At 36.7% G+C, this 20,254-nt stretch overlaps 1 protein-coding gene across 1 annotated transcript in view; it reads right to left on the bottom strand.

Moving 5' to 3' along the window:
- LOC131683456 (homeobox protein SIX3) overlaps nt 1-20,254 on the bottom strand; it is a 187,535-nt gene that overhangs the window by 159,138 nt on the left and 8,143 nt on the right. The window contains exons 2-3 of the mRNA XM_058965464.1: nt 11,580-11,698; nt 755-1,004 (exon numbers count right to left, since the gene is read on the bottom strand). Of these exons, the coding sequence (XP_058821447.1) occupies nt 755-1,004; nt 11,580-11,698 (369 nt within the window). The remainder of the gene's footprint in view (nt 1-754; nt 1,005-11,579; nt 11,699-20,254) is intronic.

Below are 20,254 nucleotides of genomic sequence, written 5' to 3'. Positions count from 1 at the left end.
CAAACAATTTATTGGTCAAGATACAAATTAATTAGACCCTTATGCTTACATTCTACAGTTACGGAACCTTTTCGTCTGATATCTGTAACATTCTTTCACGAATGCTTGTACCCAGAATTAAACAAAATTATCAGCAAATGATATGAACCTAGAAAAAGCAGAACAATTCGCTACGCCATGATGCCATTGCACAAATTGTTTCAAAACCACTCACTGGAACCGAATTTTGTCATCTATTCTGTTATTGTTATTTCGTATCTAGCTACGAAAATTTGCATCTGAAATGTTTTTTAATCCCCTACAGCCCCTATCCGAACGCTCCCGTTGCCGTGATATACTTATTGTCTTCGAACCCTAGTTGCCTATGTACCGAAAACGTTTCCACCAATACAAAACCAGAAAATGATACGATTTCCCTCTCCTCCGATACCTGACGGTTTGTTACACTGATTATCTCACACCAGGATAATAGAAGGTTGGTATATACAATTGAGGTGTGAGCCTTCCATTGGAAAAGGAAGTCGAATGAAAAGGGACTCGTTTGCACATTTCCGGAATTTTCCGCAGTGGAAGGAAAAAAGCAGGAACAGGAAAGTTAAATGGAGCAAACGCGACACAGGTCGATAAAATGTCACACCTTTCCACCGCAAGGAATCTCCGATATACATACAGTAACGAATGCGACCAGGACGACAACGGTGGCGAAGTCTCGCAGACAACGACAAGAGTTGTGAGATAAAAAAAATCGACTTACCTATTTTTGGCCGCTGCTGCCCGATCACGTTGGCGTCTATTTTTAAACCAATTTCCCACCTGTGTCGGTGTGAGACCGGTGGCCTGCGCCAGCTCCCGCTTCTTGGTCGGATTCGGATATGGGTCCTGCAGGTACCACTCTCTAAGCAGGCTCCGCGTTCGCTCTTTGAAGCAGTGGGTCTTCTGCTCGCCGTCCCAGATTGTCCGTGGTAGCGGAAATTTCTTCCGGACGCGATATTTATCGACGGGACCTTCAACCGGCCGCGAACGGTGGTCGGGAAAAGAAAATGTGGAAGGACCAGGAAAATAGTAAAAAAAGTACAAGGTTAGGAAAAGTGAAAATTGCTTTTTTTGCGACGATGTGTTTTCTGTATCTTCCGCTCTATGGATAACGATAGAACGTGGACGGATTGCTGTTGCGAAAGGAAATTGTGAATCATTTACATCAACCGCAATGCGCTGAAACGAAGGGAATGCTGTAGCTGTTCATGGTGATGGGTTTTTTAATAATATTTAGGAGCATGTGATTTCTTATGTTCTTTCAAAAGATACCATGTGTAATAGACCATTTAAACAAATGCACGATCCAATGTATACATTTAAAAATCGACTAAAATTCAATCAAAGTGTGCCGTTCGACTAAACTACCCTTGGCTAAATGGTATTCAGCCAAATGGCATTTAGTCAAACTGTATTCGGGTAAATGTCATTCGAACAAACGACATGCGGCCAAACGGCATTCGGCCAAACGGCATTCGGCCAAGCGGCATTCAGCCAAGTGGCATTCGGCCAAACGACATTCGGCATTCGGCCAAACGACATTCGGCATTCGGCCAAACGGCATTCGACCAAACGGCATTCGGCCAAACGGCATTCGCCCAAACGGCATTCGGCCAAATGGCATTCGACCTAACAACTTTCGGCCAAACGGCTAAATGACATTCGGTCGAACGGCATTCGGCCAAATAGCATTCGACCAAATTACATTAAAAACCATAAAAATAAATGTCTTAAAAAGTTACTTTCCATCATGTTTTGTAAAGGCTAGATCAGTCAGAAGTTGAGTTCCTAATTTTTGCAATAGCCGCGTCCCCAGTAGTCGAACATGAAAGCTTTTTAAGTTTTATTTTTTACTTGTAAACAGTTCCACTCGGTCCATTTTTTAAGCATTCATAAACTAACATGATTCCGAGATATCATAAACAAGGAGAAAAGCAAATCGATCAGAGTCAATTCTGGAGCTATCAAAACTGCTGGTTTATCCCAAAAGTACTGTGGTCCCAGGTGTTTAAAAAGTATATGGAAATCAAAACTTCCCGCAAAGCGTCTAAGTGAAACTGTTTTACATCAACTTTGGTTAAAAGTCATACCAAATATCAACGCTGAACTAAATATCAAGAAATATGATTTTGCGAAAACAATTTACACCAACCGCAGCACTGTGTGGCGAATCCGTCTTCGAAAAGGGTACTTTTGTTACCGAGCAAGCAAACAACCAAACTAAAACCTCAAGCAACAAACAGTGGTAAGCACCCTGGCCTGCAAGCATTGCAACCAGAGGCTGATAAAAGTCAACGAATGTCTCTCGATCGAAGATGAAACCTTTGCGAAAATCGATTTCAAACATATTCCGTGGCTCAAATTGGACCTTGTACCCTGGCTAGTTTATTATCGCGGATAAGTTCGCGAAAAAATGTAATTTGGCCAAGGATCTGATCCTGTGGCATCTTTTGAGCTTTTGTGACGGATTAGACACTTAGAATTCGGAAGTATACAATAGTAAGTATCTCAACCACAGATTTTATTCTTAATTAAGTGACTACAGATTTTACTCTTAAGTTAGTCAGTTGCATCACAGGTTATGTTTTGGCTATAACTAACCAGCCTGTAATGGCCTTACAGCAAGGTTATGCCACAACGACAATGAAGTCTGGTAAAGGAGCTGAATTCACCAGTTCCATCTAATTGGGTGATAATGAAGCGGACACTAAACATGAAAAAGTAGGCACAAAATTTTACTGACTTCAAGCTCAGGTTGAATTATTTTTGGACTTCTACGGTGCACTGAATTCGTAACGGACCAAAATACTCGAAAAACATGCTGTTCCAGGGCATTTGCAGTATTTATTTCTGTTAGACAAAATAAATATTGTTAGCTTCGTACTAATACAATACAATGTAAATCCCAATCCGGCCGAAACTGTGTGAGATCTTAACGATACTTCAGGAAAAGAAGGAGTCGTTTTGGAACACAATCTTCTTTATAGATTAATCCAATAACAAAACCAAAAGTGATCAAAAAATTTACAACATCCCCAAATTGCATGTCAAATCAATTTTGTTTTGCAAAGTAAACGATTTTACAAGAGAATTTGGGAGATTTTTGCTTCAAGGCGGAATCTCTCGAGATCGGCTAGATATATATTAAGTGTTTAGGTACTTTTTATATTTTTTTTCGAGAGGTTCTCCCACCGTGTTTTTCCAATGAATTCTTAACGCCGCAGCAAATCCCACGTGCAGCTTCTAATGTGCCTATCTCAAACCAGTCATTGAACCATATTAATGTCGATTCAATAAGAAAGGTGATCGCTGGAATGAAGACGACAAGCTCAACAGGACCAGATGGAATTTCAGCAGTAATTCTGAAGAAATGCTCAGTCGGTGTTGTCGCACCTCTCCGTCATTTGTTCCGAAAGTCACTTGCCACAGGAGTGTTTCCCGCTTTGTGGAAGTCTTCATTCATATTTCCAAAAAAGCGTTAAAAAAGAAATTGATAATTACAGTGGGCTTACTTTACTCAAGATGTTTGAAAAGGATGTTTTGGATCCTAAATGCAAGCACAGCAGGTAATATATCGTCGAGATTCAGTATCGGCTCATGCCGGCCACTAATCTTTAGTCTTTCACGTCTTATGTCACAGCCACATTAACAAGTGGTTTTGAAACGGGCACTATATAAACTGATTTATCGGAGGCTTTCGATAAGAACTGTTACCAAGATGGATAGACTTGGCTATTATTCCAATATAATTGGCTGGATTCAATCATATCACAGTAATCGCCGTCTTACCGTTAAGATAGGCGATCGTGTTTCGGAAGAGTTCCTCGCCTCATCCGGAATTCCGCAAGGCAGCCATCCCGGCCTATTGATTTTTCTACTGTACTTCAACGATGTCAATTTTGCCCTGGAAGGCCCACGGCTGTAATTCGCTGATGAACTAAAGATCTATTACAGAATCCAAAGTATAGAGAACGCTGTATTTCTCCAACGACACTTGGTATTTTTTGCAGATTGATGTCAAGTCAACCGAATGACCTTAAACCTCGAAAAATCTCGATTTTTACGTTCACACCGAAAAAGGAGTCTGTCCAATTTGACTACCACTTTGGTAGAGAAGTGATTATCAGAAAGACTTGTGTCAAAAATCTTGGGGTTTATAATGACGCATCCCGATGCTTGGGCTTTCTTATAAGAACAACTAAGCACTTCACGGGCATTTACTGTCTGAAATTTGAATATTGCTCTGTGGTATGAAATCCTCACTACCTCAATAGTGTTCATCAAATTGAGTCAGTTCAGCGTAGATTTATACGTTTTGCTCTCCGTCCATGGAGATTTGCTAAGTTACGAAAGTCGTGGACAGAGAAATGAGACCTGTCACATGTACCATGATGTCTGATGTTTTAAACGACAGAATTGATTGCCCGACGTTTCACAGCGAAATACACTGCTGGCCAATAAAATAGGTGTGTGATAGATTATTTTGTTTTTCTCTCAATTACGCATACCAAGTTGCAGCAATCTCAATCACACCTTCTGCACACAGAAGCCTTGGGATCTGTCAAGTTATTAGTGGGTTGTTGGCGATGATTATATTTGCAATCTTTGTCAAGATGCAAAACAAGACTACCGCAGGTTTTTTGGTATGGTCAATATAATAGGTGTGTGAAATATATTAACGTGTTATTATTTTACATAATTCCAATATACGTTTTATTTGGTGAAGTTTGAATTCTGCGTGTTAATGAATGTATTTAAATATTGAATAAGTCCAAGATTTGTTATAGAATGGGTCGAGCATCTCACTGTACTCAAGTGGAACGAGTTTTGCTAAGAAATTTTGTTCAAGAAGATAAGACGTATAAATAAATCGCGAATACACTGCGGCGTTCCGAAAACTTCGTTACAAATGCCTTAAAACCTTTGAAAAAAGGAAACACACAAAAAACCCAAGGAAACATCTACAGCAGCTGACCATCGTATTGCAATTTTAGCGAAATCTGATCCATTCGCGTCATCCAAGACTAATTCAGCACAAATTGGAAAAGTGGTAGGTCCGAGAACAGTTCGCTGTAGGCCGTAAAATTCCAATCTTCCAGAAAGAATTGCTAAGAAGGTTCCACTATTTCGAAGCCAAAGCCTTTAAAGAAAAATGCACTTAGCTTTTCAACAGCGTTAATGGGCCTGGTTCAGAAGGAATCAAAAAATGGCGACATATCCTTCGGAGGGACGAATCAAAGGTAAACCTGTTTTCCTCCGATGCACAACGAAACGTTAAACGTCCAAAGTGCAAACAGTTTGATCTGCGACACACGCAAAATATGGTAAAGCACGGAGGCGAGAACAATGAGGTTTGGGGCTTGCTTTTCGTGGAATGGTGCAGGTCCTATTCTTCGCTACGCCACTATAATGGCAAGATTCGAATGCAAGGCTAAAGGATGGACATCCTAAAGGATGTCATGCAGTCCTATGCCAAAGATAACGTGCCTTTACATGACAGTTTCAGCAGGATATTGACCAAAAACACACATCGAAGTATGTAAAGGAATGATTTCGGGATAATAAAATGACTATAATTTCGGACCATGCCAATATCCTGTCATCAATCCCGTAGAAAATTTACGGAATGTGCTTAAAAAGAAGTTATTCGATCGAAATTTCACAAATAAGGATCGTTTGTGGGAAGCAGCTTAAAAGGAATGCTACCCTACACCAACGGAAATTTATCAGCGTTTGAATGACTCATTGCCAAGGCAAATGGATGAAATTTGGTTGAATAAGGGAGCTTACACAGGTTACTAATTGTTAAAAATGTTGAAGTCTTAAAATCATTGGATTTGAAAAATTTTAATGCAATAGATTACAATACACCTATTTCATTGACCAGGTACTTTTTTGGATTTCATGGAAAAGAAAGAGTTACGATTAAGCATAACATTTAATTTACAAATAAAAGTGTTCTTTTTCAGATTTACGACTGTGCCTAACTATAAAATATTTGAATATAAAAATATTTTTAGAGAAAACTCAAAATTTCATGTATTTTTATCTCACACCTATTTTATTGACCAGCAGTGTAAGTATGAACGTTCTTTCTAGAGCCTTCCGCAATAATGCCTTCCTACGAATACCCCTACGCAGCACTAGCTACGGAGTCAACGGTGCCGATATTGGATTACAGAGAACGTTCAACAAAGTATCCGGCGGGTTGCTTACCACGTTGCATAATACAGTTTTTTTTATTTCAATTATAGAGGTTTTAACTTTAAGGTCATTCGCATCTTCGGGTTAGAAAAATCTCTTAGGAAAAATTTCTAACCCTATGTGCGGGGTCGGGACTCGAACCCAGGTGCGCTGCGTACAAGGCAATCGATTTACCAATACGCTACGCCCACTCCCATAATACAGTTAAAATTTAGAATTATACTTGAAAAAACACCATTAGGATCATTGTGTTGATTTTTATTATCAAAAATAAATAAATAAATATTTGGAGAAGACGAATGCATTAAAATTTTTAAAAGTATAATGCAAATACATGGCTGATAATTGGACTGCTACAATATTTAAATTATTACGTTTAATGTTATACACATAATTAGTGGTGGGCACAGCGTAGTTAGTAAATCGATTGGCTTGTCTGCAGCTCACCTGGGTTCGGGCCTCGGCCGAGCACATAGGGTTAGAGATTTTTCTAAAGGAGATATCTCTAATTCGAAAAAGAGGCGATTGACCCTAAGGTTAAAACCTCTATAATCGAAATAAAAAAAATAAATACACATAATGCAAGTTGATCATCTCTTATCACTTTTTAATTAGCTTAAATTCTAATCAAAACCAATTTGTAATAGTCAAGAGTTTTGCGTGTTGACTGCGTCTCTTCAGAAATATGGAGCTCGACTGAGTAACCAGACTCACGCTAGTCCCAACTTCGAAACGTTACTTGTGAGCACACCCAACGACTTCTAGCTAACGAGTCCCGTAAGGGAAGAAGTTCTGTTTGCTGGTGAGACATACTTCAGCAAACAATATGCTAAAGGATACCGCTAATCCGAAATTAGAAACCCAAGGGTTTGTGTCCTTCAAGCACAAAGTGGTTTCTTCTTAGGGAGCAACTTGGCACAAAACCTGCAGTTCCAAAAGACAGAAGGCATTGTCACTGAATTTAGTTAATGAAATGTCATAATTTGGATTATTTATCAGTAGATTTAACTAAAGTTAGTATCTAAAAATATTGTGCTAACCTTTTGCGTTAATTCAAATGGAGTACTTCAATATTGTCGTTGTTTACTGCGAGCAAAATGCACTTTCACACTTATAATGTAAAAACTTTGTGTATGGCAACACTGCCGCCAAAAACTTTCTCAAATTTCTTAATGATTCTCGCGGATTTGTTTTTACCCAAAATAGTTGCGAAGATATGATCAGACGAAAACAAATAATTTAATGTTTTCGTCGATTTACGAAAATGGAGGGAAACCGAGGGTTGTCCAATCAAAACAAAAATTAGTATAATCCAATATTGGCCCTCGAATAATGGTCGACTACATAGGGATCGGTTTCTTCGCATGGAATGACTTATATATAAACAATAAATGAATAAATAAATAAATAAATTGATAAATAAATAAATGAATAAAAAATTACTGAATAAATAATTATATAAATAAAAAATTTAAAAATCTATAAATTAACGAATAAAGTAATTTAAATAAATAAATCAACATTGAAGTAAGAACCTTCCGGTGACCAAACTTTGACTCTGACTATTATTTAGTGGTGTGTAAGACTCCGATTCCAGTCGCATAAGAAACAAGTGACAACAAGAAATAACCTGTACGCAGCTTAGCAGTAGGTGCACCATGAGGTGGTCAGTACAATATCCCAGAAGTGTTTGATACATCACGTGTAAACCAGCAGAATACCTTGTTCGCTGCCAAGTGCCACAGAGCGACGGACGAGAAAAACCTAGCCAGAAAGCTTGCAACGGAAGAACGGTCAACGACGGACCAGATGCTTGCACTGCGACAAAGTATGGGAAGATTTCGGGTACACACCTTGCGCACTTACCAACTGTATGTGCATTTTAAGGTGGCGTGTGATTCAGTGGAATGAAACGAACTGCGACAGGTAATGTTTGAACAATGCTTTTCGACAAAACTGATTACGGTGATTCGTAAGACACTGGATGGATCAATAACGAGCATCAAAGTAGCCGGAAAGACATGCCAATCGATGTTTACGTTAGATGGATTGAAGTAGAGCAATGCACTCTCTAATGTATTGTTCAACATAGCACTCAAAGGAGTGACACGAAGATTTGATGTCCACTGGAACGGAACCATCACTGCGTGATCTCACATGCTTCTTGGCTTCGCAGACAACATCGACATCATTTGCGTTAATCGCAGAGCAGTGGAAGAGGTATTTGTGTCCTTTAAAAGGGAGGTTGCGAGAATACGACTGGCAACTGGCAACTCTGACAAGATATAGAACATGGTAGCTGTTAAAGAAGCGAATCAGTCTACTGCTGGTGTGTCAATGAGTCAACGCAGTGAAATGTTGCTCCTCGTCTTCTATAAAATTGAAAACTTTGGATATATGGATCCATTCAAACTATTGTCGATAATCAGGAATTAATTTCAATGGTCACCCTAAAATACTCGGAGAAGTGTGGATCATAGTCTTAAATCGGTAAATTTATTGTTATTATTTAGACATAAATTTCAACTCGATATTTTGACACCACATTTTCATTCCGAGAAACAAAAAAAAACAAGCTGCATACAATAAACAAACTTCGCAAGTGTTCCTGCGTTTAACTTTCTTTTACGTTATATTTACGACTTTTTTTTCATTGCAATTTTTTCGGGTAGTCTACAAAAGTCTTTAAACGGGCCCATTGGCCTCCAGAAACTACAGTCGTGAGTTCGCTCAATCATTATTTGTTATATTACTCCCAATGCCAAACAGCTGTCAAGCTACCAGCTAAAGAAACACATATATAGCATAAGGTATCCGTTTTGCACACGAATAATCATCGATCTTCAGATATGATAACTTTCAAACGATGCCGTCATATCCGCTTTGCAAGGAGTATGAAAAATTACAGCCCTTGCGGTGGAGCCTCGCAGTCTATTAGGCACTCATTTGTGTTTTTTTTTGTCGATTGTATATATTACGATGTATTGGCAGTCATAATAGCTACGGGTTACGGCCCTCTCGGTCTCAAACCATATTTGCGAGGGAAGCGTTAGAGCATGACAAAAAGTGCAAACAAAAGTTCACTCATCATATTTAGTGATGGCTCATCAACTGTACATAGGGAGAGAGAAACGGCATTAAACGCACCCGTCCGACGGCGGAAGGTGTCATGCTTGTAATTTTAGGAATTGCCGACAATTTCAGCTCTATATCAAAGTACTGAGCCTTTTTCAGATTGCTTTTTACTTTTTTCGCAAACAAAACCTTGTGTCGATTATTTTGAATTCCTTTCCCGAATTTTGTAATTTTTTTTATTTCTCACAGATATGAATTGTAATTTTCTGAGTGCTACTTCAAAAGTTATAGCATTTAATATATTTTTCCTTCATATTTTCCCATAGTACCAATTTCAAAAAATTCAAGCAAGGTGGGCGGGGGTCTAGAATTGTCCAAATGATGTGAAATTCGGCATCTGAGCTTACTTTAACTTTTGTCACAATATGAGAGGAGGCAACTTTGAAATGCCCAGATTAGCACAAACTGAAATCAGGGACCCCAAAAAAACTGAATACATGCTTGAATAATTTAAAAGTACGACCCGTAGGTGTATGTTTATATATATATATATATATATATATATATATATATATATATATATATATATATATATATATATATATATATATATATATATATATATATATATATATATATATATATATATATATATATATATATATATATATATATATATATATATATATATATATATATATATATATATATATATATATATATATATATATATATATATATATATATATATATATATATATATATATATATATATATATATATATATATATATATATATATATATATATATATATATATATATATATATATATATATATATATATATATATATATATATATATATATATATATATATATATATATATATATATATCCATTGATGCAGTTTAGAAGGGAAGCTATTTTTTACGACTAAAATATTTTTATTGTTTTGAAGTCACCGTCCAAAGACCGAAATATCAGAGGCATTTCTATCATTTTAGCGGTAGATCGTTCGTTCAATAAATAATAATTGTATATTTAGCAATTCCGTAGAAATTATCGCACTTTGCACGCACATTCGTTTGTTGGTCATTTTGTCGATTTAGATAGGTGTGCAATTTCACTTCCCTAGCTAACAATAACAAATCCAAAAGCAACGGCCACTCTCGCTGTGGAGGATCAGCCGAATAAGGCTTACACTCTGCAACAGTTAACAGGAGAAGCAGAGTGAAGCTGGCAGGAAAACGGCAAGTTCTGGGAAGCACACGTTGTCTTGCGTTGTGTTGTCTTCCGGAATATTTTTGTGGGGGTAAACGTTCGGTGATTCGTCATCATAGTCGCTAGGGAGGTTCCAACAAAGGAACAAAGCTTTTCTCCTTAGCCAGCTGTTAAGGACCGCTGCAGGGGCAGCCAGTATTAACACCGGAAGAACTCGTTTGAAACAAACAAATTCAATTAAAGTTTTGACCGTCTCTAATAATAACCAGAGAAATTGATATAAAACCCGGCGGCCCCGAGATCGTCTCCAAAACCGGAGTCTCCGGTTTAAATCCGGAGAGGTGGCAACCCTGTTTCTGCTTCTCCATGATGAATATCTCGAATCCACGTTAAATAAAAATTGCGAAAAATAGAAACCGGAATTATTTACAAACAACTAAACGTTTTCAAAAGCCTGCGTATCTGACCACTGAGCTCACAACTTTTTCAATTGAGAACCTTATTTCCAAATGATCCAGCATTCATTTAAAAATTTTCAAAGTAGGGTGCCAATCATGAAACATTTTTATAAGAAAAAACTTGGAAAACGTGTATGTGGTTATGACACAGACATATAAACTTATTGATGTGCATAAAATTGGAATTAAGTTGAAACTGCACGCTTTTGTAAAATTAATGCCTAGTTAATATTGCGATTTATAGCATTGTTCGGGAATCGTGAATTGTTGAACATATCCATTCTTCATATGATCCGAAATGATGCCTCAATACACGGATCACAGAAACAGTGAAAGTACTCACATTATGTAGGCAACAAAAAATATAGCACATAAGGAAAACCCAATACCCAATGGTCATTTTGTCAATTAGATAATATTACTTGTAAACCAAACATTGTTTTTACCGATCAAGGCACATACACCGGTAAACAGTAGCAACTGTCTGTCTAATGGCACTTTAGCCGTCATATCCGCTTTGCAAGGAGTATGAAGTACGTTTCTGTTATCCATAGCAGGTTTTTTTCCCTAGCAAACTACAATACCTACCTAACGGTCGACCACGCAGTTTTTCAGCCTCGTGATAGTGTGCCTCCAGCCACATCGCCTGCAGTTTTCCATGTGACGACTTGGTGAACTTGTGCCGTTCCAATATCGTGTACAATTCCCTGCAAGCAAATAAGATATAGAAACGTGATTAAAATGGCCTGTAAAACCACCTTTAATTTGATAATTGACAAATCAATATTAAACCTGTCCATCAGGCGAGGAATGAAAATCTATTAGCTTTGTTGGGAAATTGTGCAATTTGAAGAGAAGGAAAAAACATTCATTACAAACTCCCACCAGCGCATATGCCGGTTGTAGATGTAATCGTAAAGCATTGAGCGATGGAAAGAAGAATGAACAACTCGTGACCTAGTCTTCTATAAGAGCTTTGCTGAGCAAATTATTTTAATAACCGCCTTTTCCTACTACACACATAATCGTGATCGCCAATCGTAAACGATCGCTCTCCCGATGATAAAAAGTATAAACATAACCAGACAGCAGTCAGGGAGCCAAAATCAACAGTCAAAATACTACAGGGTGCCCCCCATAGTCCGGATTGTAAAGCCATTTTCATAGTTTATTTATTCGTCATTTTATAGCTGATTCGATTGGGGCGAACGATAATCCGACTAATAACTTGTTCGATCGACTGGGGAGATCCTGTGTTCACACAGTGCAGAGGGAGGAAACCCAAAAAAGAAGCCAAACAGTGAGCTTGCGTTTAACTAGCTATAAACTACAATTATTCGTAGATTTTTTCTCCCCTTTCTCGCTATTTTTGCTTCCAGCTGCCAGTTTGCTCGTTTCGCTAATAAAATTATTTATCGAAAATTAGAAAGAGAAAATTTCCAAATTATCTACCGTGCACGATAGATCATTATTATAGATTTTACTGTTTGTTCTTCTCGCCCAAACAGCAAAACCTGTGGTGGCTCTTGTGCAAGCATACAGCAAACTATCAAATGGTTACACCACGTGATCGGTTATGCGCATTAGATCCCATCAGATGGAGCTCGAAAGGTTTGCGTGCGCTTCCCAAATAGTAATTTGCTATTGATTTTCCAGTACCGCGTATGCTGACTGCACGTGTGATAGGTTCATACAGATTCCTAACGAGCACCATTTTGGACCGTTTAAACTCTGCTCTTTTTACTTCTTTTTTCTATTCGCTCAAAACCACGCTCGGTGCTGATGTGAACGATCAATTTTGGCAACATTATAGACTGCATGAATCTTCCAACTGACCTATCGCAGCATTGACAGCCAGAGTGCGGAGAGTGCGAAACCAAACGGCGAGCAGCAGATGGTCCATCGTTTATCTCTTTAATTAGATGAGTTTTCCGCAATTAGAGCAACAATAATTGCGTTATATTGATAATTTTTCGAAACGAGCTAAACATGCACAGATTATCGAAAATTCGTACAATCGGATTCGCTCAGCGTCCAATCATCGAACGCCTTGTGGGGGACGAAAGTTACACAATTCTTAGGCACAAGGTGTGCCAAGTTATTGCTTTTAATGGAATTTTTGCACAATCGATTATTCGATAGTACTACACTGCCCATGATCGCTTATTTGTCCCAGTGTTAAAATATCAAAAATTTCTCGAGATTTATCACATTATTGTAACAAAGCTTGACAACAAAATAACACGATAGTAATAATCAGAGATAAAAAAAATCACTGCAGAAACGATTGTTTTACCCCGTGATCCAAAACACAAAGGTACAAAACAATATAACAGAATGTACTATTCAAGTGATCTAGTTCAGGTGATAATCTTCATTTATAGCAAAAAATTACCATTTTAAGACATCCGGTACTAAAACACTAGCTACGCTACAAGTTTCCGTCGATTTTCGTTTTTACAAATGAATAAAATATCTTTCCGATAGTATGTTGAGATTTCACTGTGTTTGTTGCAAAACAACATTCTCCAAGTTACTGGGTTATTTAGCATGTAGAGAAACATCGAAACAATCGAAAGAACGATTAAGTATTCGTTTCTACTTTTTCATTTCTTCGCGTGTTCTCGATCATTGCTAATATAATCTTGAATATTGTCTACTGGTCTAGTAAACTATATTTGGCTTAAATCCCATTTTTTCTATTTTAACCAACTCGATTAAATGTTTCAAATAATTGTAATATATGATAGAGTTCATTGCAAATTTTGATCAGCAATACTGCTCGTCCTGCTCAATATTAATCTTTTGGTTCATGTATTCCATTTTTGGAGTAGATTTGAGGGGTCTTCCATTTATTGGCGACTACTTAACTGCAAGAGTTTCATTGTACTCAACTGCCCTTATATGCAAAAGTGACGTTAGCGCCACTTTGGTTAAATTTCATTTTTCCATATTTCTAAGTTATCTACAAAAATCCACGTCTTTCAATTGTCTCTCAGAAATCATGCAAAATAGCCTTTTAAAACCCGAAACACAAAGTGACGTAAACACCATTTTTACCAACGTGACATACCGGTGCAATATAGTATGCGTATTTAACAAGGAAAAACGCTTTTAATCCACCTAACAGTGTGATGAGACATTTCTTATAACTCTTATCACTCTCTTCGGATATTATATCGTTTGAGAACATTTAGAACGTGATGCTTCGCGATGTTTTTGATAACACATATTACATGGGATAGTGGCAGGACTCAGAGAGTCGCTCAAATCAGCATAGGACAACATCAGTGCTAGAAATCTCAAACCAAATCAATGGGAAAGCGAAAAAATGGCCCATAAAATATCTAAATATCTAAATTGTGGTGGGAAAACTGAATTTATATATTGTACTGAGCCAAAAAAATCGATTTTTTTTGAATCGATTTGAAGTTTATACTTTACTCAAATTTCCAACGCGACTGAGAACTAAGAAAATTTAATGAAATCGCAGCTCCTGATATCACGCTATCTCTGAAGTGCATGCGTGCATAGTTCCAAATTTTACTTCGACATCGACTTTTTCTAAAGGTGACTTCCCAGTAGTATCCTTGATTTGAATTATTATCGCTAATCCTAATGCCAAAGAACAAATAAAAACCTCTCGAAAACGAACCGTTTGGGAAAATCATCATCATTACTGAAATTTTCATTTTCGCGAAACTTTTCGATAACCTTCCGTCACTTGCGTTAATGCACTGGGTGCACAGTGCTCTGAAAATCTAGCGAAATCGTCTTAGGGCACCAGCGGGTCTAATTCAGAGCTATCTGCGCGGCGAGTTAAATCTGTAAAGAATACTAAAAATTAATTTCTATTCCATAATTTTCAGTTCAGCAATTCGAGAGATCGTGCTCACCGTAAGCCATGAGAAATAGACTACGTTGTGAAGCGATGGTCACTATTTATTAAAAAATCACGGTTAAATAAAAAATAAAACTATTAAAAAATTTCAAATAGTTTATAATTTTCACAAACTTATTAAGAAAAATTGCTTTCGTAATATTGCGTAGGAAAAAAAATTTCAGTATTTTCTCTATCTGCAACATATAAACCCTTAAGTATACCGATTAATTGGTATACGAATTGGAATAGGTTCGCCAAATTTTGGAAGAACCCCTTGAAAACTACCTAAAAATTGTTGTAGTTCGATGCAATAAAAAAAAAACCCAAAAGTGAAATATACCTATTAATGTGAAACACAGTGAATAATACATGCAATAAAGACCCATTTTTATCAGTCTCATGGTGTATTTTAGGCTGACAAAATGGGGACATTGACTAAATCGGGCAATTGTTTTTTCTTTAAAATAAACTGAAGCTGTTAAAATATTCTTCCCGTCCCTTGATGTAGTCTGATAACTATTTCTGATTATGATGAATTTTTCATTTTTGCATATTTCCATCTTCATGATAAGGAAAACATGCTCAAGAAAGGATTTACTCGAATTCAGTCTTGTTCGTCTGCTAGAGTCCATCAAACATATGTTCATATTTGGCTGATAAAATCAGGGTTTCAATGTATTATAATAGATATTCAGCATTCGAAGAAGTTTCTTGTGAACGAGTGTAGAACGAATTTGTTTTTACTTACTTGAAGTCAGCGGCGTAGCCAGAAATTCGGTTTGGTGGGGGTTTGGTGAAAATCGATCTTACTGTCCAAACGGCATAATTCCGAAACCGTAATTTTTGAAGTTATAAAATTATGCAGAATTAATTTTTCAGAAAATAGTAACAGAGTTCGTGTCTTTAGCGAATTTGTTGAGACTTGTCATGAATATTAACCCGAGAAAATTCACCATAAATACTTCTTGGACGATATATCGTCAAAATTATTTTATCAAATGATGCGCTGTTTAACGTTTGTAAAACCCATTGAAGATACTAAACTTCCGAAATTGGCGGTTTCAAAATGATGCTATCTTGACCTTAAATTACTGTTTTTGAACATTTGACCTATACATATAATTGGTCATACACCAAAAATCAAATGCCCATCAAAATCGATCAGGACCTGCTAGAGTCGAATGGAAATCGTCATTTTTCATAAATTTCTCTCTACATTCGGAAAGTGTTATCCTCGTTATTAATCATATTACGTTTTCATCTCAACTCGACGCATTCCCAAAATAAAAACCTGTTTTAATCCACCTAGTGGTGCAATTGTGCTTGTCTAATTTGTCCAGACTACGATTCCATGGCTGGTTATGTTCAATACAATGGTGCAAATGAATATTACATGTTCAGTACGATTTGCACATACATACAACGGATCGACAGCTACGATCTTGAGATACTATGTGATACTGAAACATCGCTTGAAACCAGCGGCGGATTATGCAGAAAGATCCGGGAGGTCCGGGTTTCTTCCGAAAATTTTCAACTTGTTAACAAATTTTAAACTAGTTTTAATTTTAAAGTAGCAACCCCTCACTGCATATTCTCTCCGGGCCGGTATCATTGACGATTTTTAGAGTGATTGCATAACCTTTCTATATGAGAAAGGCAAAAATGTACCAAAGTTCAAAAAAGTCAATTTTTGTCATGCATTTTAGTGTTTCATGCATTTTAAAGTCATTTGGCATCCAAAATACAAATTTGATTTTGAAAAATTTTCATTTCAGTTTATATGGGAATTTGCTTTGTGATTGCACTCTTTAACTCGTAACTCCGGAACCGGAAGTCCAATCAATAGAAAATTCAATAGCAGCCGATTTTCATTTGAGACTAACTTTGTGTAAATCGGTCTAGCCATCTCTGAGAAACAGAGGTCAAGTTTTTTTTCCACATATACACATACACGCATACAGACATATACATACACACAGACATTTTCCGATCTCGACGAACTGAGTCGATTGGCATATGACACTCGGCCCTCCGGGTCGGGATTAGATTGACGAATTTTAGAGTGAATGAGAAAGGCAAGAACATTTTTAGCAAATGTTGAAAGTTATGCAATGTTTTGGTGAGTAGTTCTATGTTTCATAGACACTAAATAAATTTTAAGTTCGCTTTCTATTAAATAAAGACCCTTATTACAGTACATCTCTACAAAAGCGAGCTCAATTTGAAAAGAAATCTGAGGATTATTATTGATTACAGAACTCTGGAATTTTCTATTGGAATGTTTTCAGGCAGGAATTTGATATTGATGCTATTAGACAACTGTGAAATCAAGACCAATAGATCAGTTACATATCAGGACCCCATTCCGACAATTTATCAAAAGTCCTCATGATGTTTACAACAACAGGTTATCAATCTACGGATCAGATAATTGTTATTGTATTATTGAATTAAATCAGTCTGCATCAATAAATTTTCAACTTCAATCCATTTTTTTTTGGGTGTGGTGGGGGGGGGGGGGTTGTATGGTGTTAAACTCCAAAACCTTCTCTTGGCTATGCCGTTGCTTGGGGTTATTTATTTCGGTTTTCTTTTTTCGATATGTTTCAGATCGATCCAATGGTTATAAGTTAGAAAAATTGCAGTCAGAAGGTTCGCACAAATGAACATTTTTACACTGATAAGTTGTCAAGTTCCTTCCAGACAACTTGGAAGTGTTCGGTGATTATTTCTAGCGGTTGTAGATAGAAAAATGAAATATAAAATTCGTTTTATCGAAATAATGTTTAACTTATTTCAATGGATTATTACTATATTGAACAATAAATAGCCAACAAAGAGTAAGCAACAAACAACAAGCCATAACTTTTAAAGTATTCAAAATAGATATTTGAAGTCTTCAGTAAAGTTATTCGCAAAAGTAAGAGCTACAAATTTGCTGAAGGCATCATTTAGATATAATCACTTCCAAGAAAATTTGTGAAAATATCTCACTCATAGGGGGATTAATCAGCAACAGCACAATACCAAAAGAAAGGGCATATTACCTCCATTAACTTCTCCGAAGATACTATTGACTTAAAATAAACCGTTTTGGCGTTAATAATAGATTACATGTTTTTGGTCATATTTCTGGCAATGGGAAATGATAAAAATCTTTCGTCCGTATTTAATGTTTAATATCTCTTTTGATAATAGTCCGATTTCAACAATCTATAGCTTGTTCGAAAGGTATTCGTTGAAGCTGTCTAAAAACATATAAATTGTTATTCTGTCATGTCAGTTTCGGCAGATAATTCAAAAAAACTGCAAAAAACGCCATTTTTACGCATTCAAACATTCATATCTTGGAAACTAAACATCAGAATCAAAAACAAATTAATAGCGTTCATACTGTTTTTTAGTTCTTTCATTTAAAATTGGTTTGGATAAGATCGGTTCAGCCATTGCTGAGAAACACGAATGAGAATTTGTCCGTTACATACACACACACACAGACACACACACACACACAGACATTGTCCCAAATCGTCGAGCTGAGTCGATTGGTATATAAGACTCGGCCCTCCGGGCCTCGGAAAAAATCTTGAAAGTTTGAGCGAATTCTATACATTTCTTTTATAAGAAATGTAAAACATTTTATTCTTAAGCTGTTGCATCGTAAGCAATGACGTGGAGCTAAATAAGCACCATTTTGTGATGTAAATGGCTAGGGTAGAATTATAATTAGGCTAGGGTGGTACTCAAATTAGCTTTTTAGTATCTACGATTAAATTTCAGCAATTTGTCGATAGAAACTTATTTTTCAACCGTTTATATTTTATAAAAAAGTCTTCTGTGCAAGTTAGAATGTTTCTAAAAAGCAGCGAACTTAGCCTTTTTCAACATGGATTTTTGATCCCACAATAATGGACTCTTGTTCAAAACCCTGACCGCTTATTTCGGTGCACAATTGGTTCCAATTATTAGATTTCTAAACCAATTTCAACCAAACCACCTGCAAATGATCCGGAATTTATTCAAGTTTCATTTACCCTTTGAGTTGAATTGTTCAGATATCCGGCTCCGAATTTATGCGAAAATTTCATGGGGTCTTTCCGAAGCTAATTTAAGCCAATTTCATTAATTTTTCAAAGTATAGCTTGAACACAAGTATTAATATAACATGGACATTAATAAATTGTATATATAAAGGCTCTAAATTAATTTTGAAACCACCTGAGAGACCTAGTGGATCCATAATGGGTAACCCATACCTATGAAAACCTACTAACAATGCACTCAGAAGTAAAGTCATCAGATCACACGGGGCATATTACGACCAACTCCAGAATTACCGAATGCTCTGAAGACTTCGAATGTTCTTGAATAGTTTATAGAAAACCGATTTGATGTATTTTGGTGTGCCGTGTAACAGAAACATTCACTAAAAAAAATCACCGAAGAAGCGGAATCCGGAATTACCGGGACCGGTCGTCAAAAGGGGCGCTGTATTCAAATGTCTTCAAATGTACTTGCATTCTTCACAGTTCACAGAATTTGGTGTGCCGCATGACAGGAATAATTACTAGAATTGTTTCGTCTGAACTTCCGTATTCCGGAATCTTTAATAAAGTGTCCTCATTTGGCTTTGAATTTGTATTGTCCATAATTTATACGCTTGATGTTATTTGATATGCTGCATGACAGAAATGATTAACAAAATTGTTTCATCCGAAAACCCGGAACAACCGGAATCGATTACAAAGTGTTCCTGTGTGCCCGTATGACTTTACATGTGAGAGTATTGTTTGTATTAAATCGAGCTAGTGTAATTTGATGTGTCGCGGAAAAGGAATTAAGGAATCACCGGAATGGGTCGTAAAACTTCCCCGTGTGTCCATACGGCTTTACATATATGCATTGTTCATAGATCATCGTTAAAGTACCGCATGGCAGGTATCTTCAAGTATAAATGTTTTACAGACATGGGAAATGGGCGCATTTCGTATTCACTAGATCCTCCAGATAAGAAACGCTTCCACATTGCCTGAAAAGGCCTGCATGATACCAAAATGAATCTATAGTATTCAAATGTACGATAATATATTGAATACATTTTATAATAATGTCAGACTTACAGCTAAACTTTGGAAAATAATGAAAATGCACTAAAAGGCCCTCGTATATAACCCACGGAACATCCGTATAAATCCAAAACCGACTATATGGTCTGACCACCACATACAGCTTAGGAAATTTGAATAAATTCATGATCATTTGCAGGTAATCCAGTTGAAACGGTTGAAAATACACGACACCCTTTACTCGGCACTATTGGTTTGTATACGTACGTTAGAATTGTATAAAAACAGTGAAATCAAATCGCTGTTTTTTG

Source organism: Topomyia yanbarensis, chromosome 2, assembly GCF_030247195.1.
Source record: "Topomyia yanbarensis strain Yona2022 chromosome 2, ASM3024719v1, whole genome shotgun sequence".
Lineage (NCBI taxonomy): Eukaryota > Metazoa > Arthropoda > Insecta > Diptera > Culicidae > Topomyia > Topomyia yanbarensis.
This window is presented reverse-complemented; position numbering and strand designations above follow the sequence as displayed.